At 40.6% G+C, this 27680-nt stretch overlaps 1 protein-coding gene across 3 annotated transcripts in view; it reads right to left on the reverse strand.

Moving 5' to 3' along the window:
- Rbcn-3B (WD repeat-containing protein Rbcn-3B) overlaps positions 1-27680 on the reverse strand; it is a 438089-nt gene that overhangs the window by 187913 nt on the left and 222496 nt on the right. For 2 of the 3 annotated variants that reach the window (XM_067147118.2, XM_067147117.2), the window contains exons 15-17: positions 24568-24737; positions 22232-22391; positions 17510-17647 (exon numbers count right to left, since the gene is read on the reverse strand). In XM_067147118.2, coding sequence (XP_067003219.2) covers positions 17510-17647; positions 22232-22391; positions 24568-24737 — 468 coding nt within the window. The remainder of the gene's footprint in view (positions 1-17509; positions 17648-22231; positions 22392-24567; positions 24738-27680) is intronic. The other variant, XM_067147119.2, reaches the window with a different exon arrangement.

Consider the following 27680-nt stretch of genomic DNA (forward strand, 5'->3'; position numbering starts at 1 on the left):
TCTGAGACACCCATAATTCCTCATGATTAAGGGATATTACACTGTACTTTGTAATGCGTTATGAAAGACAAATAAAGAGGATGAGGGATTTTTGCCCGTGAGTTATTAAAATAACTATATAACATTTCCTTTTTCATAAATACATTCTTAGGGAGGAAGCACAATGGCAGGAACAGCCATCACTTCGTTGCCTTCCTTCAATTTCCTTCTTCTGTGTTGCTCTGGTACAAGCATCGTGTAGTCCCCTTACTCTGTGAACCGCTGACAGCTCACCTCTGTAGTGAAGTCATCTGCAGTATTTATTTGTTGCGTGTGTATTTTTAGGCTTTAAATCAGTGTGCAATTGTCTTGAGTGGGAGTTAAGCGATAAGCCTACATGTGTGATTTCTTTCTTTAACAATAATACTGTGATCTTTTGTAGAGTCATACATAATAATGTTATTTTGCTTCACGCCCCACTATCTACTTCTACGGTTTTCGGAGATGCCAAGGTGCCAGAATTTTGTCCCGCAGGAGATCTTTTACATGCCAGCAAATCTACCGACACGAGGCTGACGTATCTGAGCACCTTCAAATACCACCGGACTGAGCCCAGGATTAAACCTGCCAAGTTGGGGTCAGAAGGCCAGCGCCTCAACCATCTAGGAGTCATCCACAGTATTTATTTGTTGGGTCTGTTTCCTAGCCTTTATATCAGTGCGTACTTGTCTTGTGTTGAGTGAGTGTTATGTGATTAGCCTACGTGAATGATTTCTTTCTTTTAACATTAATACAGTGATTTATTTGTGTTATGGCAGAGAATGTTACGACACGACAGCATAGTAGTACCCCGCGTTGCCTGGGGACATTTATTAAATGCAATTAAATGCATCCATCATCCCTTGAGCCCATAAATATTATTATCTGTCTATTTTCTCCCCCAGTTTGCCTTACACTTTAATGCTGCGTATTTTATGTGCCTTAGTTTACCTCTGATTCTGTACAAACCAAAAATAGCCACTGTAAACACCCCATCTGCATTAGTTCATAAAAATAATTTGCAGCCAGTTTCTTCTGCCTTTTATCTTGAACTTAAATACTGAATCACAAATGTATGTGCCGTGATGGTGTTGAGCAGAGCCGTTTGATACGGCAACCCTGTTGTCATAAGAGCAATACAGTTTTCTTAACATGGAATGACCTAGAGTTCAAGCTTTCTGTCCATAGATGGCATGACATGCAGTATACCATCTGAAAGCTGAGAATCTTCTCTCTCTCTCTCTCTCTCTCTCTCTCTAAGTTGGAATGAACATCATAGATTGCATCACGCAGCAGGCAATCACTCTCCAAGCAGGCTGATTACCCCCTTGATAATCAGCAGAAATGGCAGACACTAGCAAACAGTGTATTACAAGGAATAAAATCAAACTTATATTATGGGATAGTCAAGAGTGAATTGGGCAGTGATATACAGTAGAGTCTCGTTAATCCAAACTAATTGGGACCGGAGTCTGTTCGGATTACGAAATTTTTGGATTAACTGGGAAATATTTTCTAATAATAATGTTATTGTTTTTACGTCCCACTAATTACTTTTACGGTTTCCGGAGACGCCTAGGTGCCAGGATTTTCTCCCGCAGGAGTTCTTTTATGTGCCAGTAAATCTACTTACATGAGGCTGGCGTATTTGAGCACCTTCAAATACCACCGGACTGAGCCAGGATCGAACGTGCCAAGTTGGGGTCAGAAGGCCAGCTCCTAAAACGTCTGAGGAAAATAGTTTCTAAAATACAGTACAGCACATACTGTAATTTGAAATGTTCATTCTTTAGCAGTTACATTAATAAAATAATGTATAGAATTACAGTAGGGTAGTTAAGAACCCGTAGAGGAGGAAACGACAAATAAAAAGACATTAGCGAGTGGATGGAAGGTGACTGTCATCAATTACAAACAGATCAAAAATTGTAACTATGGTGGAGAAAGAATCTGGAGTTGAAGAGGAACAGAGTGACGACGAAGAAGACCACAATGAACAACCAATATCACATTCAGATGCCGCGGCCGCCTTAGAACTTGCCGTAAGCTACGTCGAGCAACACTCCATTGTTACACCCACTGATGTGATGTTTGTGAGATGCTGGTTTAACACTTCATCTTCGAGTAGGTCCCAATCACTACGGCACAAGAAACTGACAGACTTTGTAAAGATAAACGACCAGTGATTGATGGTTTATGATGTGTAATTATGTTTACATTAAGTTATTCTAGTAAAATATGATTAATAAAATGCAAGTAAATCTTCATTCTATAATATGTTCTTTCATTTCAATAAGGAGAATTTAAAAAAATGAATATTTCAGTTCGGATTAACCGGACTTTCGGATTAACGGGGTTCGTATTAACGGGACTCTAGTGTAGTTTTAGAAAATTACACAATTTTATTTACTAGCAGTGAAAGTTGTAGCAACATAACAAAAAATTTCACGTTGAGTGATGACGCCTTTGAAGGCGATATTGAAGTCCATCCTGCCTACAAAAACACAAAGGAGGATGGCTGGGAATGGAGTAAAACAGGTGATAGACCTTCCAAATTCTGGGATAAAATCAATCATAAACAGAACCCTCTCTCCAGATCCCTCCCCTCTAGACATTTCTCAACACGTGGTTCACAACTCTTTACGGGATGAGATAGCTACTGAAAGAAACGGTTTTGCCGATCACTTATTCGCAGAAAAAAAAACAAAATACCCTGTATGAGTTCACTGGGTACATTTCACAAGATTTATAACCCCAAAGCATGCCGTGACTGTGTTGAAAGCAACAATGTCAAGAAAAGTGCAGTGAGATACGACTGTGAGAAGTATTTGATGGTTTTGCATTTCCCGGAGTGTTTTAGAGTGTTTCACACCTTTGAAAACTTTCAAATTGTTGCTCTGGGTGCTGCAATTCATCACATCAAACAATGGTATGATTAAAATTCAGTATGTTGCGGATTACATCTACAAAACCGTATCTTTCCCATGAAAAAATGGTATACATGCGCATGCTCAGTACATTAAATTTAATATGTTAATGGGTTAAAGCTATTCAAATAACCACTTACACACAAACCTAAGTCCTTTGAGAGTCTTTTCACCAAACTACATTAAATGTCTTATTTTAGGCAATGACTGAATAATAGTCAGGAAATTGGTGGGGTGGGAAATGAGTTGCCAGCTATGTAACATCTCTTTCTGGATGAGGAAACTATGCATCATGAACCTAAGGGAAATAACTCTCACATCCATACAGATAATGGACAACACAAATCTATCACATATGCACAGGATCTCATAACAAATGCACCATCACCAGTAGACATAACTGATGGCAAGACTATGACATAACAGAACTGTTTAAAGCCAAAGTATCAGAGGGTTCATAAAGCCAATGATTAACACTTAGGCTGTTATACAGTGACTTCCTAGTCATTAACGTTTACTCAATGAATAAGTTGGCAAATCAAGGGCTTAATGTGAAACTGACATAACTACAAAAATTGACATTTTTAGGTCTTTACACTGATCAATAGCAAATTTGTTCTTCTACTTGCCGAAGAGAGACTGTAACTAAGTTTCAAACAGTCTTGTATGTAGTATAGATTGTAACTACAAAACAAGCTGGTATATTTCATGTGACAAACAAACTGTTAATAATTTTGTTTTGAATAAAATTTTAACACTTGATACTAACATTTCTACTTGTCAATTAAAAGAAAGTTAGACACATAAAAAGTCAAACAAAACATTAAACTGAAATCAAGAAAACTTTTACAAGGTCTATTAGCTGCTCCTGAGACTTTACTCAGAGGTTCTCCATATAATTTATCTTGCAGTCATAATTCTGCTAATATTGTACTGTGTTTGTGCTTTCCACAGTATTTTGGAAAAGAAATTAACTTAGGACGAACTGTTACAAATTCAAAGAGGTTTTGCACTTTGAATCTCACTTGCCTACTGTGAATTCTACTGACGCTGCTTTGGTAATTGCAGGAATCAAGCCATTATTTCTATCTGGAATTGGCAGAGCTGAAGTGGCTCTGTGTAAGAGAAGCAAAGCATTACCTCTACCAGTTTTCAACACTGTTGCAGAAAGGAAGGGTCATTTTTGGCAGTCTGGTCATCCTAACTATTTCAAGAGACTTCTTTGCAGCACCTGCTCACACCTTGATGACTGTCTCATCCATACAGATGTCTCGCATATCCCTAATACTGATAGAAATAAGACAGATGTAATTACACAGTCCATCAGGATGGCGCTGAAATTTTTAAGGCAGAACTTTGTGCTATAAAATCTGTAGTTCAATGATGACGACAAACATAAGGATATTTAGTGACTCGCAAGCAGCGGTGAGCTCCAAAAACGAATACAATATGAATCTGACAGCAGTCAGTATAAGATCAGAGGCTAAAGAATATGCTCCCACATGTACCTCTTCGATTCATGCTTACACTGGGTCTGATGGAAATGAAAGAGCAGATTCATCAGCAAAATCAACTGCTACATTGAACACTGAAAGTATACATTATGATAAATCTCCAATGTGCTATGTTAAGAGACAAATCAAGAAACATATACATCAATGGAACAAAATCTGGACATTAGTTTAAATGACTCTGTTAAAAGAGAAACATTTTTCCTTGAAGTTCAACATGGACTTCAGAGTAAAGTACTAGAGCCAAACTTTGTCCTAAAGTAGTTTAAAACAGAAAATTTTAATCTTACTTTGAACAATTTAAAATATGAATTATTGATGGATGCAGTTAAGTTCGTAATAGCGAGAATTAATAACGGCGAGAAATTTACTCGCTATAACGGATTGTCGTTATATCCAATTTTTCGTGAAAGTCAGGAAAAACACCATCCACAATAAAATTGGTACGAAACGGCAGTCAGTTTGTTCAAAACTTGCATTTTCACAGATGATATCCACACTACGGCTTGCTCGTTTGTTATTTTTCTATATCCAATACTATGTGATAGTGTATGTTTATTTCATTCTGAAAAAGTTATAACAACACGCCAGAGATCTCTAAGGCAAACGTTCCAGTTTTCTTCTTCAATCAGCGTCACCTAACCTAACTACATATGTATAATAAAAACGTAAACTTATTTCAAGCACACGTAGAGAAATGATAACCTCCTCGCTACAAATTTACATGGGAACAGCCTTTCGAAATTTAACTAGACGCAAGAAAATATAAACTATCCTCTGAATCAGTGACGTACTCTGCCATATCTTGAGGTGTATCACATTCTTACTTAATTTCAGTATATAACATTAAGTATTAAGCTATCGTTTACTTCAGCCATTATTTCTAACGAGTTAACAACTGCTAATATATAGATATGAAAAGGCTCCACCTTATCAATACAATTTTATTATTAACTACAGAACCGGTTTCGACCCTGAACAGTCATCATCAGCTGCATCTTAGAAGTGAAGCTTCCAAGGTGTGAAGAATTATTTAAATTAATTTCCGGGTTGAACCGTGTTGTAGTTGTCTGCACATCACGTACAGTTTGCCGACGTTTCGAATACATTGCAGTATTCTTTGTCAAGGCGACTGAAATACCCCTACTCGATCCAAGGTAATCAGTCTCCCAGGCAGAAATTTACACTACTAGAGTGGTCCTGACCTTGGCCTTTTATATCCTAGCCTTTCTGGCTGACGTAAGCCCTGGCTGTCTCGTGAGTATTCTGAAAGGTATGTGTCACAGCCAGATAGTGGGGGCTTGCCCGCACTGTTATGTAATGGGGTTTCGGCCTGTGTGTTTATGTTGTGCTCTGTATGTCTTAAACTATGAATGATAGGCATTCAAGAATTACTGATTTTATATCCTTCTTCCAAAGTTATGTTGTTTGGATGTTTCTTGATTTCTATTGCCTCGCAGATTTTCCTTTCCAGATTCCAAGGGATAGCTGCTAGGATCTTGGTCTTGTCAAATGATATTCCGTGCCTTGTTTCGTAGGAATGCTTGGCTACCGCTGAAATATCTGTGTTTTGGTTCTTGGTGTGACGGATATGATCTTTTAGGCGGGTGGAGATCAGACGTTTTGTTTCACCAACATAACAGGCTCTGCAGCTACATTCAATGTGATATACTCCAGGGGCCTGTCATTCTATTGTGTCTTTTACTGGTGGTAGATAAAAGGCTAGCTTTTGGTGAGGTTTATAGATAGTTATGTCGTATTTGTCCAGTATCTTGCCGATCCTGTCTGTAGTATGTACTATGTCTGTACTATGTATTTTAAAGTGTTCAATGTACTTGTAATTTAGAATTAAGTTTAAGTTAAATTTCACAAACAAATTTTAGGCCTAAAAGATAACTCCACACATAAGTACCTGAATTGTATTATATTAACCATTTTACTCTCAAACATGCCCAATTTGGACGCTTGGACATAATGCTTCCCCATGGCTTCTCCATTTAGAAAGGCACATTAACTATCATTTGACATATGTAAAGGTATCAATGTACAGCTGATGATGACTGTTTAGGGTTGAAACCGGTCCTGTAGTTAATAATAAAACTGTATTGATAAGGTGGAACCTTTCCTTATCTATATATTAATGATCAATACGGAAATGAAATTAGTAAATCAAGATTTAACAACTGCTATCGGCCACGTTATTTACGCATTTATTGTACGAAAACGTGTTATCCTCTTTCATTTTGTAGTTTCTTTTCGACTCCAACATCGCCAATATAATGGTCCGTTATTGGATATTATAAATTTTCCAGCTAACTCATTCTTGGTTGCTTGTGTTTCGCCCTCGTGTGCTAAGTTAGGCTCATCAGTTGGGACTTAGCACACCACCCAAGACGCAAGGCTAGTGCATACCGTGGAGGCCACTGCATAGGCTACTTGAAGCCACCAGCAGTGCCAATGCACTATGAGAGCTATGTCTCATTTCCAAAAAATTGATGCCTGCCTGGCCATCAGATAATACAGATGTTGATTCCCATAGGGAACTTAGCACACGAGGGCGAAACGCAGGCAACCAAGAATGAGTTAGCTGGAAAATTTGTAATGTCCAATAACGGACAATTATATTGGTATTATAAATTTACTCATTCGGGACAAATATTTTAAATTCCCTATGGGAATCAACATCTGTATTATCCAACATCGCCTTCGAATGTCGATGAGAGAGCTCACTAGTGGATACAGTGAGGAAACAATATCGAGGATGATCGATCGCATGCAATATAATCGCTGCATGCTTAAATGTCTATAACGGGAAAATTCGTGCACGCTTAATCTCTCGTAATAATGGATGCGTCAGTGATAGAGCTCTCGCTGTAACCGAAGGATAATGCACAGTTTAATATATTATTTTGAAGGGACAGGCATAAACTGTTGTCATAACAGGGTTCTCGTTATATGCCGTACTAATTATAGCGGAACTTCTACCGTATTTACATTTCTGTGCATTTCTTCAGACAGTGGATCATTAATATTTTCCTGCCCTGTGTTTAGAAGGAAAAGACTTATTTGAGCATCACCTGAACGACTGTGATCTGGAACTTTCAAAACAATTGCAGAATGTTTTCAAGAAGCCTTGTTGTAATATTCAATTCCTAACATATTCAGCAAATCTTTAATAAACTGAACTTTTAATTTCCTTGTTTTGAAACAATTTGCAATAGTAAACTACAGCCCTAATTTGCTTTGTAAAATAGGGATCCATTCTGTACTGCATATTCAACTATATCATCATCATCATCATCATCATCATTATTATTAATATTAATATTTCATTAATCTCATTTCAGCCAAGTATGGACCATGTCATTTCAACTGACCCCTTCTTTGGGCTTTGACATTTGCTCAGTACTTCCACATTCGTTCTCAGTGTTGCTCCTTTCTCTCCTGTGTCTGTGCCTTTCCTATTTTAGCTTTGGCTTATCCTGGAAACCACGGCATGCTTGAAGTTTGTACTGGAGTGGGGCATGCTGCAGGATGTCATTATGTGTGACTTCCAGTTCTTCAAGATCTCTTTCTACCTCAGTGAACCAGGCCCTTTGGTCACGCAAATCATCACCAGCCCCAATCAACAGTTTTTCAACTGTCAAAAGTATTACCGTATTTCTCCGAATCCAAGAAGACTTCTTTTTCTCAGAATCTCTTGTGAAAAATCAAGTGCAGTCTTTGCATTCGCAACCTAAAATTAATAAACACAACTGGCAACTACCATGGTAAACAAGCTGCTTCCCTTCACCCCCCGCTTGTGCATAAAATTCGACCTTCAATGTCCATGTCTTTATTAGGCCTACAGGCTACATCGCTAGCCGCGGTAACCAGTTGTATAGTGCCTCTGCATAACATCACTGGTTCTCGGGAAATAGCAAAGAGAGAAAGACATTCTACTTGGCGGAAGATAGGCTCACAGTGCAGGTGACCGGGCAAGTGACAATGCCCCGAAAAAGTTAAAAAATGTCCCTGTATTAGCCTCTAAAAAAGTTTCTTATATCGGAAGAATGGCATTAAAAAATGCAAGCCTTCAAATTCTTAGAAAGGCCATGGCTACTCAGTGGCACAGTTATAAATTATCTGCTGTACCTCACATTTAGTAAAATTAACAGTTTTACAGGCAACAGGAATATTTTCATGATGGATCGTCATACTGTAAAGACACGTGGAACAGGTATTGCCGGCATATTTTCCAACAATTTGTCATTGATATTTTTATGCCAATTTTTAGTTCATCATCATCATCATCATCATTTCCCTTTATCCAGCTGTAGCCGGGTAGGGGCAAATATGGTTCCTCTCCACTTTCTTCGGTCTTTCCACCACTCCTCCTCCAACACTGTGTCCCAGTCCACGTTTCTTTCTATAATGCTGCATTCGATGGTATCCTTCCATCTCAATCGTGGTCGTCCACGGCCTCTCCTTCCTTGGATTTGCATTTCCATCACCTTTTTTGGCATTCTTTCGTCGCTCATTCGCTTTATGTGCCCAAACCATCTTAGTCGGCTCTTCTCTATTCTATCGTTCATTTTTTCCACTCCAATTTCTTCCCGGATTTTCTCATTCCTTATTTTGTCTCTTCTACTCTTCTGTATCATACTCCTCAAGAACTTCATTTCGGCTGCCTGTATTCGACTCTCATCCTTCTTTGTCATTGTCCAAGTTTCTGCTCCGTAAGTTGTTATGGGTACGTAATACATCTTGTACATAGTATCCTTTGCTTCCGTTGGCACATCTTTGTCCCATAACATGTTTCTTACACTATGATAGAAACAACTTCCAGCTTGAATCCTTTTACTAATCTCAGCATCCAGTCGAGCATTCTCCATTAATTCACTCCCCAGGTATTTAAACGTTTCCACTACTTCCAGGGGCTTGTCTGCAAGTCTAATCTGACCTTTCCCTTCTTTCTCCCCTCTAGTCATAACAAGAGTTTTACTCTTTTCTACACTTATTTTTAATCCACATTCTTCGATCTTCCCATTCACTGCATTCAACTGTTCTTGAACCTTCCTGTTGTCTTCTCCCCAAATCACAATATCATCTGCAAATAACATCATGTTCATTTCTCTTCCTCCATATGCTGCTTTTGCTGTTCTCATGATGTCATCCATTACTATTGTAAACAGGATTGGTGATAGAACACTTCCCTGTCTCAGCCCACTAGTTATTTTGAACCAACTTGTCCTGCCAACTTGTGTTTGCACGCAACTACAACATTTCTTATACAATGCCATGATCATCTTTATTAATCCCTGTCCAATTCCTTTTTGCACCAGACTGTCCCAAACTTTCGTCCTGGGGACACTGTCATATGCCTTTTCAATGTCAATGAATGTCATCACCATATCATTCCCGTACTCCCAATGCTTTTCCATTAGTTGTCTCATAATGAAAATGGGCTCTATTGTTGACCTTCCACTTCTGAAACCAAACTGATTCTCCTGTATCTGATTCTCAACCCTCAACCTTATTCTACTTTCCAGTATACTTTCCATTATCTTAGCATCATGGGATATTAGAGTAATTCCCCTGTAGTTCTTCAAAACTTTCTTATCACCTTTCTTGAAAATTGGGATGATTATTCCTTTTTGCCAATCCTCAGGGACCTCCTTATTCTCCCAGACATTCCTGAGAACCCAATATGTCCACTGCAGGCCTACAGCTCCAGCTGCCTTTATCATCTCCACTGAAATTTCATCTATTCCAGCAGTTTTTCCATTCTTCATCTTTCTTACTGCCATTTCAATTTCATTCATTGTAATTTCTTTATCCATTTCTTCATCAACTAATTGCCTTTCCTGGTCGTCCATTGAATGACTGTCATCCGTTCTTATGTTCAGCAGCTTCTGAAAATACTCTCTCCATCTATTTCTTATTTCTTCTGGCTTTGTTAAAATTATGCCACCTTCATCCTTCACAAATCTGGTGTTTACTTGATCTCTCTTTTTGTTTCTTAAGATACCATACAGTAATTTCTTGCTGCCCTGCGTATCATCTCTCAATTTCTGTGTGAATAAGGCCCAGCTTTTCCTCTTTTCTTCCTCCACTACTTTCTTGGCCAAATTCTTTGCCTCCACATATTTTCTTCTACTTTCTTCAGTCTTAGATGTTTTCCATGCTTTCCATGCCATTTTCTTTTCCTTCACTTTAATCTTTACCCTATCATTCCACCAGTGTGTTTCTTTGTCTTTCACATTTCCTGATGTTCTACCACACACCTTTTCTGCACATCCAACCAGTGCTTCCTTAAATCTTTTCCATTCCTCTTCAACATTCCCCACCTCTGTCCTGGGTACCAAGGGTATTATTTCCCTTTGAAATTCTTCTTGTATGCTTTTCTCCTTCAACTTCCATACTTTAATTCTTTTCTCTCTTCTTAATTGAGGTTTTTCAATCTTTCCAACTTTCAATTTTCCTATCACAACTCTATGATCTCCACCAAAGGCTTCTTCAGGCATGGCTGTTACATCTACAAGGTTCTTCCGGTGTTCTTTCTCTATGATTATATAATCAATCATGGTCTTTGTTCGTCTGTCTCCCCAACCATACCTTGTAATCTTCTGACTGTTCTTCTTCCTAAACCAGGTGTTTCCAACAATCATTTGATTCCTCATGCAAAAATCCACCAACAACTCGCCTTCTGGATTTACATTTCCATATCCAAAGGGCCCTACAACATCTTCCTTTCCTTGTCTTTCCATTCCAACTTGTGCATTTAGATCTCCCATCAACAGTACTTCCTTATCTTCTATCTGTCTCTCCACTTCCTCTAAGTCCTCTAGATGTTCATCTATGCAACCAGTTTGTGGGGCATACAACTGAAATAGATCTTTCACGCCATTTTCAACCTGGAGTCTCATCACCATCATCCTATCGCTGATATTCTTCGTATATTCCACATATTCTTGGATTTCTCTTCTAAGTATGATGGCCACTCCATTTTTTGCTTCAGGTCCTCCGCTGTAATACAGCCTGTATCCTTCTCTCAGAGGGATCTCCCCTGTACCCCTCTTCTTGGTCTCGCACAGTCCAAGTATGGCTATATCTTTCTCTATCATGAAGTCAACCAGTTCTTCTGCCTTTCCCGTCAGTGTCAGTACATTTATTGTTCCAATTTTGATGTAGTTTGGTGCTGGTTGCCCATTTTTCACAGTTCCCCCAGCACCTGAAGAGCTGCGCGTCGCTTTTAGCAGGGGACGCCCTAACCTTTTCCGAGGCACCATATCTGCTCTGTCCATATAGGCTATTGTTACGATGGGCTCGCCACACCCAAAGGCATTTTATACCTACTGCCAGGTTCAAAATTAGGCCACCCCTAACATGGAGACAGACGCCTTTTGTAGCCGCTCCTCTGGAGTACAGACGCTACGGGTATGCCCCTTCCGCCATCTCCGCCGTACCGAAGTCCACCTTCTCCGCCGTAGATGTCGCTGAGGTCTTCACTCGTAACCCTGAGCTGGGACCCATACCAGATGTTACACACCGGGTCAGTGTGCTCTGGGACTCACATAGGCAGGGGCGCCACTCCCTGGGTAAGGCTGCCTCCGAAGAGGGTCCCTACCTGCTGATTATTAAACATACGGAAATGAATAATTGTGCAGCCACAATAAAATATGGCATAACTAACGTCAGTGTTCCCGTGGGGGTTTTCTTACCTGTTCCCCTATCGGGCGCGCCCCAGGTGGCGGATAGGGGGGCCCTCCGGACTAGTCTGGAGGGTCTGAGGAAAATCAAATACCCTCTCGCGGACCAAAACCAGGTATTGCCAGCAAACGTCTTGAGGCATTATGATTCTTACTAGCCCAAACCAAGGCTTGAAAATGGAAGCCTCATCCACACATGCTAGAGAGGCATCCATGGTTCCTCCACATGGGTGATACAGTGGTTCAGGTGAAGTGGTGCTGGTGACTGGGGTGAAGGTTCACTGCGGGGTGCTGGAACCAACACATCACTTTGTTCTACGTAGCCTGGACAAGCCGTGGGTTGGGAATGGGGCGAATCCAACCTAGGGGGAAAGTTATGGCTGCGAACTCGGTCATGATAATGCTAAGTGGAGACCACGTGAGTAGGCCTACTGAAGGGGGAACAAACCTGGCTAGGTTCGGGTCAGGGGAAGACTGATGGATGGACGACTGAGGGGCGTGGATTTTCTGGTACGGAGAGCGCGAGTTGCGGGAGGACAATATATGGCTGTATGCCTCATCACGGATGGTGAGAACGATGCTCAGGACCCTAGAAGGAGCAAAAAGCCTATGATTGATTGAAACATGGATGCTCAAGAAGAACCATTTTCAAAAACTCAGACATCAAGGGAAGCCATGGAAGCTCCAGTAGAGCAGATCCAGAAGCAAGCCCAAGATGGAAAAATGGAGACAGGAGTCCCAATAGGACAGGCTGTCGCCAAAACAAATCAAGAAATAAAAACAAGCTCCAGTAGAGCAGACTGCTACCACAAGCAAATCAGGAACGTCCGTAGAGACAGCACTGAAGATTTCTACATCGAAAATCAAGATTACATATCGACAGACGACCTTGCAACAGTGCATATTATAAGGAAAGGAAGAAAGTAAGGAAAGAAGCCAAAATAGCGGCTGGAACTTTGACAGAGAAGAAGCCAAGGAACAGGGATCGGCGAGAGACTATCCCCCCGACAACGCCCAAAATGCTAAGGTCGGAGCATAGTACGCCATCAAGTTCAGCCATAAAACCGCCCACCAAGAAACAGAAAGAAGAAACGGTCATGTCCTTTTCGGAAAGACTTACTTCAATCAAGGTAGCCATATTACCTAAAACCTTTCCAGATGGGAAACTGAATAAGGAGGACGTGAAAGAACTCTCATCTGTTCTGATAGCACAGATGAAACCGCTGTCGGGCGGATGTCTTCCAGGCTTCCTCGAGTCTCCAAGAGTGGAAAGTGGAGCAATGGTACTGATCTGTGGAAATCCAGAAACAAAAAGTTGGTTTGAACAGACAGTAGCCAATTGCAATCCTTGGAAAGGGAAGAATTTAGAGGCGGCTGAAGTCAAGAAGGTGCTGAATATTACAAAGGTCATCACCAAGTTTCCACCTACATTTGACAAGATGAAGGTTCTTGTCAGAATACATCAGCATGACACCAAACTTCTGACGAAAGAGTGCTGAATGCGACAACTACTGATGACACAGGAAGGACAATTGTTTTGGCCCTTAATGAAGGAGATTTTGAAGAGCTCAAGAAGAGAGGCCTTAAGGCCAAGCTTGGACTTGGGCAGATCAAATTTCAAGTAATTAAGGGAAACATGAAACCTAGCATTGGCAAGGATGGTGCTGAAAGTTCTTCAGGCCAAGCTTTAACATAAAAAAGCAGCTGTTGCCAATTGTGTAAGGAAGATCAAGTCCGAAGCTATTGATGTGGCTCTTATACAAGAGCAGAAAATTAAAATGTCTTCTGTTACAGGAACATTGTTCAAAGGATTTAGTGGTGGCCAAAATAAAACTTGGAAAATGGGAAGGTCCCAAAGAAATAACAATAGGCTCTGTGTACCTTCCATACGGCTCAACGGATCCGCCTCCATCGGAAGATGTTGAAGAATTGATTTGCAAAGCAAAAAGGAAAGGTGAACACCTAGCACTTGGAGCAGATGCAAATGCACATCACACTGCATGGGGCAGTACCAACTGCAATGCAAGGGGTGAGGTTTTGCTAGAGTTTATTATTAGATCAGATTTGATAATACTAAACCTAGGAAATATACTGACATTCATAAATAAGAATCGTTGAGAGGTAATAGACATCACATTGATCAGCATGCATATGGCAAACTTCATTAAGGATTGGAAGGTGCTGCAGGAGCCACTCTTGCAGACCACCAGCATATCCAATTTGTGATAATTGCGAGGCAATGTGATACTGAATTGTACAGAGATACTAAAAGAACGAACTGGGATGGATACAGAGAAGTTCTAGGGCAGGCTGTACAAAAGATCCAAACAAATGTACGGGGACAGAGCGAATTGGATGAGGCAGTGGAACAATTAGAAGAGGCCATTTTAGCCTCATACCATGACAATTGTCCCCTTAGAGAAAAGAAAACTGCCAAAAATGTTAGGTGGTGGAATAACAACCTAGCCAAAATGAAGAAACGGGTTAGAACATTGTATAAAAATCACCAAGAGATGGCATGTGGGACGTATATCATAGGAAACTCACCGAGTATAACCTAGAGATATGGAGAGCAAAAGGAAACTCTTGAAGACTGTTTTGCGAGAAAGTGGAATCAAACACTGAAGCAGCAAGGCTCCAGAAGGTTCCTAAAAAGGTACATATAAATCAAGTGGGAACACTGGAAAAACCTGATGGAACATACACTCAGACGGGAAAGGAGACGCTGGAGGTGTTGCTAGCTTGTCATTTTCCTGAGGCTGAGGAAGTAGAAGGGGAAGATATGGTTGAAACAGAGGCCAGACCACGAAGAGCGGATTGGAACTGTGCCGACCGATTATTTAAGCCTGACCATGTGAAGTGGGCAATTAACACGTTTCAGCCCATAAAGGCTCTGGGGCCAGATGAGATACTCGCAATACTCCTGCAGGAAGGATGGGAGATAATCACCAAGGCCCTGACAGACCTTTTTAGAACAAGTCTAGCTCTGGGGTATGTGCCAAAATCATGGTCTAAGGCTAAAGAGGTATTTATACTGTAATATGTGGTGAGACGGAGAACTACAACAATGGGCAACTATGGGAAATACAATTTTAAAGTTTTTAATTTAACATGTCTGATGGATTTCATTTTTGGTTGTAACTCTGGACTCTGCTGGAATATTTGAATAATTGTAACAACTTTTTTTAGGGAAACATCAAGATAATATGAAACTGTGAATGAACATTGCAAGATACGAGAATTGTTATTTTTTTGTATGTAAATTTTATGTAATTGATAATTTAAATTAATGTCAGCAAGCATTTAAAAAGACGTGGGACATTTTAACTTGAGAATTTCTTGAAAAATTATTTGAAAATTATTTTTTATAATTATATATGTCAAAATTGTAATCTGATGAAATTGTAAAGGTGCTTTAGTTGTGAAACATCCTATACCGCATGTGCGGTTATGGGTGTTGAAATAGATTATAGATGTCGCAATAGGAATTCCTGAGAAGTTGCTAACGATCTTAATATGACCATAATGGTCATGCAATTTCATTCGCTAGAATAACGAGATTTCCTATTGGCGAAAATATAGGGAATCTAGTGGAAATTGTTTCCCATTGGTCGGTTGTGATCGGGCCATTTCCGGACTTTCAGCCGGCTTCAGAAAAATCATGCGTGTGCTCGGCGTCCTTTACATCCGACCGCCCTAGCGAGCACGTGTGCTCGAGGGCTCTCCTCGGGAACCCCAGTTTTATTGGGCAAGTGTTATTTCAATGTTAATCTCAATGTTTTCTGGTTTTGTTTAATGTAATTTAATTATTTTGGTATTTTGGTATTTCCTTGCTTAATGTCATTTTTAAAGTTTTAAAATTTAATGTGTCCGAGTTTGCCCTAGATTCCCGCTGTTTATAATTTCAAGTCTTTCACCTTTTTTTAAATTCAACAATCCATTCATTTGTGTTTTTGGATTTGTAATTGTATCAGTTTGTCAAAAGCGTTAAGTATCAGCTGCTTTGTGATTTAACTTTGTTTTGTAATTTTTCGTTTGTTATTTTTAATATAGTTGAGCTAGAGGGTGTTTCTTGTAAGTCTTTTCTCCCCCATAACGTCATACGTTCCCATGGACCTCATAGGGCTTCCAAGCACTTTCCACTCTCCTCTCTTAGTTGTCATTTTTAGGCCTGTAAGTGTTCCCTGTATTTGATTTAATATTGCGTATCGAAGGATACTCGTAACGTTTCCACGTTCTGATGTGAATTCACCGCCCATGCGTCATTTTCTATTTCCTTTTTCATATTATTAAGTGTCTATTTTATTTACTACCGGCATTGCTTTATTCATATTATTATTATTATTATCATTATCATTATTATCATTATTATTCTATGATATTATTATTTTTATTTATTTGTGTACGCGAGTCTCGAATAAACCGTCACATATACCAAAGCCTGGAAGGGCAAATTATGCCCAAGCCAAAGGCTATAGACCATTATAATTAAACTCCTTCAAGCTAAAAGCAATGGAGAAGATACTGGATAAATACATCCGGATAATGGATGAGGCTGACCTCCCAGATCGACGGCGTCTTGTATCGAAACGCAACCCGCACAGAACTTGGTGCACCATTCCACAATGGTGGTTTTTGACAGACATGCTGCTCCATACATAGTCTTCATTCTCCAAGGATGTCCACTGGTGTTTGTCTTTCGGCAACCAAGATCAGAATAACAGCACACTGGTTCTGTCTAGCAGCATTTAATGCATGCACCTCGGCATGACACGACTGCCTCACTAATCTCTTAGCCCACATGTCCGTGCTTGTATACTCGCATCGGAGTCAAACTTCGTTGCATGTCCGCTGTAGCAACGCCCTCAAACAGAAACTTTTTGATCATGCTTTATATCTTCTTATTAAGTATTGCACCGAGAAGCATGAACTCCTTTTATTTATTTACTTTTTTTAATACTCGGTATCTTATGCCAATATTTTAGAACCTCAAAAATCTCAAAAATGAAAAATCCTATTTTAAGCTCCTTTCTTTGCAACAGATCAAATGTGAAATACCAACATACCGTATTTGTAATTTTTTTTTTTTTAATGTTACTTTACTTCTCCTGAAAAGTTTAAGATTTGTAGTTTTATTAGTTTCACACTAAGCTCCTGAAATATGACTTAGTAATTCCAAAATTTTAGAGTACAGAAAATAGTAAAGATTTGAAAATTATGTATTGAAGTCAAAAATGATCACATAAATGAATGGAGAATTAAAGGGAAGATGAAAAATTCAGTGGTAGAATGAAAACCACCATGGCTTAGCTTACAGTCAGCTTATAATGAAGTATAATGGCAGTAGCTGCTGTTGGCATACCTGCAATCTTCTTATGAGCATCAGGTGATGCCGACATGGTGAGAGCTGCTACCTTCTGATACTCGGCCTGGTTGATGAGTCCCTGAGCTTCCAGGGTGCCAGGAGACATGGTGCTGTACTCCTCGCTCAGCAACTGGACTGCAAACAATAGCCACCACCCACCACCACCAAACTAACAACACTTCAATCATACAATCATGTTCAATACCAGGCGGTACACACCATTAATAGGAGACCAACAGAACTATCAACTAGTCCACTACTTTCTAATTTCTGCTTCAACAAATAAAATGTACAGTTTACGCATTTTCCAATTTAAATCTTTACATGAAACTCAGATACAATAATACTCTTTGATGTATGTCCAATATAGCATTTGATGTATACTAAGCCTACTTCCGTAAGCATGCATACAAACGGAAGAAGTATGGTAAATAGCTGTTGCTTAGTCAATAGAATGAAACTTAAGATCCATAAAGCGCTCCAATGAACTGTTCATAACAGGGAGGTGTCAAGGTAAATTAGCTGAAAAGTGGAGCAGTCAGCATTAGCATTCTATAAATTGTTGAAGAAAATGCTGAAGCATCCTGCCTGCTTTTACCTTTGACTGACTAGTCAAGGTGAGTAAGAAATGATAGCACAAGCCACAATGGACCATACGCAATAGGAGAAAGAGAATGTGGGGTCACAATAGTCACAATATATAATAGCAGATATCTGTCAACACTTTGCCATTGATGTGACTACTTGCACACATGGACACATTCTGTGCTTTACGCGTTCGCACACCCAGTGCAGTCATCCTACTTAGTACCAAAGAACTGACACACACCTCCTAAACAATAGCTTTTATTAATGACAGAGGCTGGTGTACAGCTTTCAATGAGGACAGCGTTACAAGTACAATACTGTAGAAGTGGTGCTCAAAATGTTGTCCTCATCTACTGTAATGCATCATGTAACAGTGTCCTTGTTCAAAGCTGAAGAGCAGACAATGTGTTTAGTGAAAGCTATTGTTAATGAGCTACAAGATGTATTTTGGTTATTTGGTATTAACTAGGATTACAACAACGGGTGTACAAAAGCATAAAGCACACGATGTCCATCTGTACAAGCAATCATAAAAGAAGCAGAGTGTCAACGTAAGTATGCCATTTTACCGCACATGATTCAACTATGACCCCATCTTCAGCAAGATGTTTTTGCTTCTATCATGTATGCACCACGATTTCACTTTGTGCCATCACTTCTGATACACACTGTACAACTTTCAGAGCACAGATCAGAACCAGTGTAGCATATTTTGGACATCTCCAATGGAGTCACTGGAGTTCGAATGGAGTTATGAATTGGGGAGCGTTGAAGAGACTTATCAACATTCATGAGAAACTGGAACTGTACGCTGATGATGATGTGCGGTTTAAATGGTACATTGTAATGTTTAGAGATGAGAGCAGATTCAGTTTTCTTACAAGTGATGGTCATCATTGTAACATGAAGCAAACCAGAGTTTTGTTTTTCTCTTTTCATTTTCATGCATGGCAAATGCAAAGGTCATAAATGTTACTTTCCCAGTTCTAGGCCTTTCCTATCCCGACTGTGGAATTGCCTACATCTACCTGTCCAAGTGCTATAGGCATGGAATAAGATATCAGGATGAGATTCACAAAATCCATGCTTGTTTGCATTTGCCATCCAGGCTCACTTTAGGTTTTGGCAGGGGTTTAAGACTGGATGCTATGTGATTCTTGAGATGTACATCTCAACCCACGATCGACTGGGATTTGAACCTCAGCCGTGTGCGTAGCAGCACTTTTAAATGGTGTAACACGAACGGCCAGAGGATGCGTATGAGAGAGAAATTGGGTAAGATCTGCAGGTTGCCTGTTTGAATGTATGATGAAAGGGATTCACATGCACTGTAGTACTAGCGCATTGTTTATCACTTCTCAACAACTAACAAACAGAATGAGTACTAATAGAAGAGAAAACAGGGTAAAAATTCAGAAGTAAAAAAAAGAAAAAAGAAAAGAAAAGGCTTAGAAGCATGTATTGAAGTAATAGATGTAGTTTATTCCTGGTCAGACTAAGTTTCTGTATCATACATTCTATTTCTATAGCATAGATCCCTTTCACAACTGTAACAACCAACCAATCTTAACAAATGAGGTATCAAAAGAAAGAGAATTTCCAGGATAGTGACAAATTGCAGTTTTACTTTACCAAAATTAATAATTTGTTAAAAAGGTGTCACAATTTTTCTGACGATAGCCCCACCTTTGCCGGGGGGGAAATACGTAGTTGTGCAGGTCTTACTTTCCCTGTCATCTACTGCTTGCCATGGGACTATTTTTTTTTTTTTTTTTTACTTTTTGTCGATCTGTCATAAAGAAGACATTCTAGGCTTTTTGTAAGTACCAAATTTTGCCATCTTTGTTTGTTATTAGCATGTTTCTTGTCCCATTTAATTTGCATATACTATGACCACTAATAAATCAAAAAGTCACACGCTGCAAAGAGCAAGGTTGTAATTGCCCAATCCCGTGTTCTCATACGGACTACTACATGTAGCTTTCTGTACAGTAAAAGGTTTTACTAATATTTTTGTATCTATTAAGGAAAGAGAAAAACAAACTGTCAAGGAAGATTGTATCATTACTTCCAATGTTGTTTTTAAGGAAATGTTGTAAACTATTATCTCCAAGAACTTTTATAAATAATACTGAACAGAAATTTTTGAAAAATTGTTTCAAGTACATTTTTACCAGAGAGAGAGTGAGAGAGAGAGAGAGTGAGAGAGAGAGAGAGAGAGAGAGTGTAAAATTCATATTTTTTCATTTAAAGTAAGGTTTATATAATTTGTTTACACAAATGTGTTTCACAAACATCTTTTACCCTTCATTTAGATGTGAGGGGAAAGTGTTCTCACAAGGATACGCTGGTTTTATCTAACTATGGTAATATTTATGTTTAGAAATTTGACCGATATCCTCAGAGCAAAACTTACAAACATTAAGAACTCAAAATTAACAGAGAATCTTTTTGAAATATATCTGAAGCCAAGTAAATAAGGTTCTTTATACAGTGGAACCTTGATTCTCCATTTTTGAAGGACCACAAAAAAAAAAAGTACAACACGGAAAAATGGAAAATCCGGGAATGAAAACCATTTTTAAAAAAATGAACAAAAATGAAATTTGTACAATTATAATCTTACAAACACTCCTAAATCAAACCAAACTACAGCCCCAATGGGCCTTTGCCTGCCAAGCGACTACTGCTCAGCCCGAAGGCCCGCCGATTACATGGTGATGCATGGTCAGTGTGACGAATCCTCTCGGCCGTTATTCCTGGCTCTCTAGACCGGGGTCGCCACCTCACCATTAAATAGCTCCTCAATTCAAGATAATCACGTAGGCTGAATGGACGTTGAACCAGCCCTTATATCCAGGTAAAAATGCCTGACCGGGCCGGGAATCGAACCCGGGCCCTCCGGGTGAGAGGCAGGCAAGTTAGACCGTGGGATCGGCTTGACATCCTGTGACCCATAGCCATACCCTCTCTGCACGACACCTCAGGTGCCATATTTCAGCAGGAGAATGCGCAACCACATGTTGCTGCAAGAACACGTGCCTTCTTGTTGTCACAGGATGTCAGACTGCTGCTCTGGCCCGACCGATCACCGGACTTGGTCGCTAATCGAAAATGTGTAGGATATGGTGAAGAAACAGGTACAGCCCTTTGACCCAATGCCAACCACCAAAGATGAACTGTGAAGCCAGGTGAATGCAGCATGGATGGCTATACCCCAGGACACCATTCGTGCATTATATGCGTCGATGCCATCACACGCAAGGAACGAATTATCAGTGTCCATGGAGGACCCAGTGCCTACTAGGCAACAGGACACTTGCTGAACCTAGGTGACTGAAATACTAATCGTTTCTGCAGAACATACCAATGAACATGTCTTGTCAATATGAACTTCCTGTCTCTAGTCTTTCTAGATGTTCTGTTTTTTTTTTTTTTCTGAACATACGTGTATTATCAAGCTAGAACATGAACATGGAATGAAAAATGATACATTAAGATCAAGATGTGACAGAAATACAGTGCTTAAAGTGGTGGATCACAACATATTATCAATTCAACACCAATTACAGAAGGATATACTAAAGGGAAGTTGATCTATGTATCGTAATACGCTTCAAAAGAGTGCAGGTTATGTAATGACAATGGGTGGAGATGCAGAGAATATTTGAGAAAATGATCCACAAAGAAAATGTTTAGGACTGGGACTGCCAAGGACTGACCTCACAACACTACCTGGTGTACTGGGTCTGAATTCAGTTTTAGATTCTCTTACTTAATATTCTGGGCAGCTATTTTAAACAAACATTCTACCTTCAATACATTATTCCCGCAGAATGATGATGAAACAGGTATTAAATAAGCCTTGAGGCACCACTGTTTAGCCTTTCAAACTCAAAAGAAGAAGTTCAGTTAATTACTCATCTCATGATCCCAAATGTCTCAAATGTATATATTTTTACAAGTGATAGTATAATAGGTTCTGAAATATATTAAATGCACCACACAAACAGAGCTATGAAAAAACACATTACATTTCGACATTTCATGAGGGAATAATCAAATGATTCAGACTAACTGATTTTCAATAGTAAGTCCTACCTGCCTACTCATCTGTATTACTTCACCTACCTATGAGTGCCTCAATATCAAAGCACAGAATGTGAGCTTCAGGGTCTTTGGGATTAGTGCGGAGCCCTTGAATGTCCAGTGGCAAGGTGCGACTTTTCTGCTGATCTATGCCATCCTGGTTTGTGTGGTGGTGTAACTGCTGAAGCTGATGAAGACCACGCTGTAAATATCATATCATTTGTATTAAACAAATACTTAGTTGAAACAGATCAGGAGGTGGTGCGAGGAAATTATGTTTAAAGGGCAAATCAATAAGATTGGCACTTTGTCTTAATACTAATGATGTCTATATCCATAATCTCCTGTAGGTAGAATAACGTCCACAATATCCCTACTGTCATAAGAGGAGACTAAAATGTGCCCCAGGGTCTCATAACTTGGGAGCGTGGGTTGGCAACCATGGGACCCTTAGCTGAGACCTGGCATTGCTTCCGTTTACTTGTGCGAGGTTCCTCACTTTCATCTATCCTATCGGACCTCCCCTGGTCAACTCTTGTTCCTTTCCAACTCTGGATGTATTGGGTACTGAGGCCTAGAGCGTTTAATTTTTATGCGCTTCGTGGCCTTTGCCTTTCTTTGGCCAATTCCTTTATTTTTCGAAGTGTCCGACCCCTTCCATTTTTTCTCCCTGATTAGTGTTAATAGAGGATAGTTGCCTAGTTGTACTTTTTGTTAAAACAATCACCACCACATATCATAATGTACCGGTTAACACTATTACTTGCCATCGTCGGAGGTCTGGGTTCGATTACCAGCTGTATCAGATTTACAATTGATGTGGGGAGCTGGTTTGTGGTTGAAAGGGTATATGCAGTTTACCTCCCTTGGTGGAGAATAGGTGACTGAAAAGAGCTGCACCATCCCCAGAATGATGAGACAAATTTGCGATACTAATCCTAACTTTAATCGTTCATGGAAAGAGGTTATTGGCTAGAAAAGGAGAATGAATAAGAAGCCTCAGACATAATACAGTCAGGACTGAAAGAGTTGACCAATACAGTATATGATGAATTGATGAAAAAGGAAAAATTAATGAAAGGAACATGCCACAACTAATTGGACGCAATACTACAGTCTGTGTCAAATGAAAAGCGTTTTGACCTCAAGAGGCTACTCAGAATTGTCCAATCAAGCGGCTGCTATGTTGTCGTATTCTCCCACCCAGTCAATGCTTTGCACTCTGCAGAAATCCGCCTCCGTAGCGCAACGGTTAGTGTTATTGGCTGCCGTCCTCGGGGGCCCGGGTTCGATTCCCGGTACTGCCAGAAATTTAAAAATGGCAGGAGGGCTGGTAAGTGGTTGAAATGGTACATGCAGCTCACCTCCAACAGGGGTGTGCCTGAAAAGAGCTGAACCACCTCGGGATGAGGACACGAGTTTACTTTACTCTGCAGAAAATTTCACTGTATTAAATATCATTCGCACAAAGCCAAAATATTTTTATTTTATAAAAACGACTGCAGCGGAGACAGACGGGCCCTTTGATTGTCACTTCATTGTCACACACCGAATCCCTAACGGTAAAAGATAAGTGAGATAAAATAATTATTGAAAGTTAAACACTACAGGTCACTAAAACATCCAACAATGATGTCAAGCTCATGCACAATCCTTTGGATCAACAATCACAAAAAACTTAAGTCGTTAACTTGACCAGATGACTAGCTAAGGATTAGATTATTGCTCCTCCTCCACTTCTGGCATCAACCTTCCTCTAACCCTTATCTTCTGACACTCAACACGAATCACTTCACTCCCACAGTTATTTTCAAATACTAAATTACTGTTACCCATATGCAATGATAATTGGCACAACCTGCAATTTACAAATTCCAACCATGCTTTCTAGAAGCTACTGTTTCAATTGATGGTAATCATTTTGAACCTCCTCTTTTTCCTTTTCTTTTGTTCCTTTGCACAACTCTACGATGAATATATATTTGCCCAGCAATCATCCAGAATGCACTGATGTTCCACCATTTGCAAGAACAAGTCTAAACATTTATTTTCCACCAAGTCCTCAGTCAATTTTGAACCCCCATCCTCTTTCTATACAAAATCCAACTAGTTCTTTACGGATGGAAATAAACTATTTCTGCTGCAAGCATTTACTGATACAATGAAATAAGGGGGAAGTTATAGTAAAATTATTACCAGTATATTATTTATATTGCAACTGATATCAAATTAAAATTAATCAGATGATTAATATTAATGAAGATAGCTTTCTTCAATAACTATGTATAAAACTTAAATCCTCAATCAATCATAAAACGTCAATGAAATTTAACAGTCATGTTTTACATTACAAATAAAGTATATGTTTCTGTACATACCTGGGTAGCATGTCTTATGGCAGACAGATTACGATGTCGCAGCCCTCTGAAGAAGTGTATTGCAGGGTTAGCTAGCCCCACTTCTCCCATACTTGCTGTGGTAGTGTTCTCATCGCAGGCATATAAAACTTCCTCAGCATTAATACCTTGCAATACTCTATCTAAATGGCCTGGAAATAAAATAGTATGGAAGTTCTTTGTAATTCATGGAAGTTCTCATATGTCACCGACACTTGTTCCAGTAACCATCTAACTAGCACAGATAAACACAGCAATATATTTTAAGCTCAGTTTATACAGGGCTTTAATTAGCAGTTTGTCAACCATAGGCAATATCTGTCATTCATATCTCTCTCTATATACACTGACTGACAGAGCAAATGCAGCACCAAGAAGGAGTGGTTCGAAAGGGATGAAAGTTGGGGAAAAAACAGAGACGGCACGGACGAATAATTGATGTTTATTTCAAACCGATATGCAGGTTACACAATGCGCACGGCATCGACTCAGTAGGATGTAGGACCACCGCAAGCGGCGATGCACGCAGAAACACGTCGAGGTACAGAGTCAATAAGAGTGCGGATGGTGTCCTGAGGGATGGTTCTCCATTCTCTGTCAACCATTTGCCACAGTTGGTCGTCCGTACGAGGCTGGGGCAGAGTTTGCAAACGGCGTCCAATGAGATCCCACATGTGTTCGATTGGTGAGAGATCCGGAGAGTACGCTGGCCACGGAATGGGAGATGCAAGCAGTGTGTGGGCGGGCATTATCCTGCTGAAACAGAGCACTGGGCAGCCCATGAAGGTATGGGAGTGCCACCGGCCGCAGCACATGCTGCACGTAGCGGTGGGCATTTAACGTGCCTTGAATACGCACTAGAGGTGACGTGGAATCATACGCAATAGCGCCCCAAACCATGATGCCGCGTTGTCTAGCGGTAGGGCGCTCCACAGTTACTGCCGGATTTGACCTTTCTCCACGCCGACGCCACACTCGTCTGCGGTGACTATCACTGCCAGAACAGAAGCGTGACTCATCGGAGAACACGACGTTCCGCCATTCCCTCATCCAAGTCGCTCTAGCCCGGCACCATGCCAGGCGTGCACGTCTAAGCTGTGGAGTCAATGGTAGTCTTCTGAGCGGACGCCGGGAGTGCAGGCCTCCTTCAACCAATCGACGGGAAATTGTTCTGGTCGATATTGGAACAGCCAGGGTGTCTTGCACATGCTGAAGAATGGCGGTTGACGTGGCGTGCGGGGCTGCCACCGCTTGGCGGCGGATGCGCCGATCCTCGCGTGCTGACGTCACTTGGGCTGCGCCTGGACCCCTCGCACGTGCCACATGTCCCTGTGCCAACCATCTTCGCCACAGGCGCTGCACCGTGGACACATCCCTATGGGTATCAGCTGCGATTTGACGAAGCGACCAACCTGCCCTTCTCAGCTCGATCACCATACCCCTCGTAAAGTCGTCTGTCTGCTGGAAATGCCTCCGTTGACGGCAGCCTGGCATTCTTAGCTATACACGTGTCCTGTGGCACACGACAACACGTTCTACAATGACTGTCGGCTGAAAAATCACGGTACGAAGTGGGCCATTCGCCAACGCCATGTCCCATTTATCGTTCGCTACGTGCGCAGCACAGCGGAACATTTCACATCATGAGCATACCTCAGTGACGTCAGTCTACCCTGCAATTGGCATAAAGTTCTGACCACTCCTTCTTGGTGTTGCATTTGCTCTGTCAGTCAGTGTATATACAGCAAGCAGTCTCCAGGACAATGGACTGCCAATCATCTCTTATTCATTCATTCATTCATTTACACTACCGATCAGTTGCTTACCTGTCTTAAATGATTTTAAGGAACTTGGAAATTAAACATCACCCATTCTTCTTTCTTCTTTGTCGTTTAGGCCTACTGAGGACCACGGGGCTCGTATCTACTCTTGGGTAAAGTTGTTGCTTTCTTCTTCTTCCAATACTCCTTCATTTGCTGACTATGAGCCAGCTTTCTCTCCTCGGTCCACTTAGTTCCTGTAGTCTTCTTACTTGTAAGGGACGTTGGGAAAACTCCGTGTCGGATGGCTTGACGGAACAGTAGTCGGTCATGAGTTTGTCCCGGTGGGATATCTAGTTGTTCCATATCTGACTTAACTGACGTGATCCATTTGTTCTTAGAACCCTTGCCTCTTCCTGTTACTGTGAATATCCTTTTGGTGAGTCTTTCGGAATCCAGACGGGCCAAGTGTCCATAAAAGGTCAGGCGCCTTTTCCTTATAGACGTGACGATGTCCTCCTGGTGTTCATACAGTTCATTATTATGGCGGATTCTGTAAGTGCCTCCTTCCTCTCTGAATGGTCCTAATATCCTCCTCAGGATCTTCCTCTCTTTTAACTCCAGCTTTCTAAGTGGGCCCTTCCTAGCCATTACAAGGCACTCAGAAGCATACAGAACAGATGGTTTGACTACCGAGTTGTAGTGTCTGAGCTTGAGGTTCTTGGAGAGGCACTTAGATGAATAGATACTACGACACGAGTGATAAGCCCTTTCAAACTTGGTACATCTGTCATCTATGGCTGGGTTCTCGCTCTGATTCGCAGAGATCCATTCTCCCAAGTACTTAACCGCAGGTACTTTTCGTATGGTAGCGTCTGTGAGAGGAATTGTAGAAGGGGCCTCCTTGATATTGGTCATAAATTCAGTCTTCTGGATGCTGATTTTCAGACCAGTCTTAACTGCTACACAATAAAGACTCTGTAAGTTGTAGGTAGCCTCCTCTATATTGTTTGCCAGTAGAATGAGGTCATTGGCAAAGGCTAGGCACGGGACAATGAGGTTGTCTCTCTTGTACCCAAGCTTCAGTCCAGGTCCCGGTGGTAGCATAGTTCTCCATTCTCTAATGATCTTTTCCAGGACACAGTTGAAGAGAATGCAGGAGAGACCATCACCCTGTCTAACTCCTGTTCTGATTGGAAAGCTTTCAGATAGTTCACCTCTGAACCTGACCTTGGACGTCGTGTTCCTCAGAGTGGCTTGAATCAATCATAGGGTCTTCCCATCCAGACCAAGTTCCCATAGTATGGAGAAAAGGGTGTCTCTGTCCACAGAGTC

The sequence above is a fragment of the Anabrus simplex genome, chromosome 5 (genome assembly GCF_040414725.1).
Source record: "Anabrus simplex isolate iqAnaSimp1 chromosome 5, ASM4041472v1, whole genome shotgun sequence".
NCBI lineage: Eukaryota > Metazoa > Arthropoda > Insecta > Orthoptera > Tettigoniidae > Anabrus > Anabrus simplex.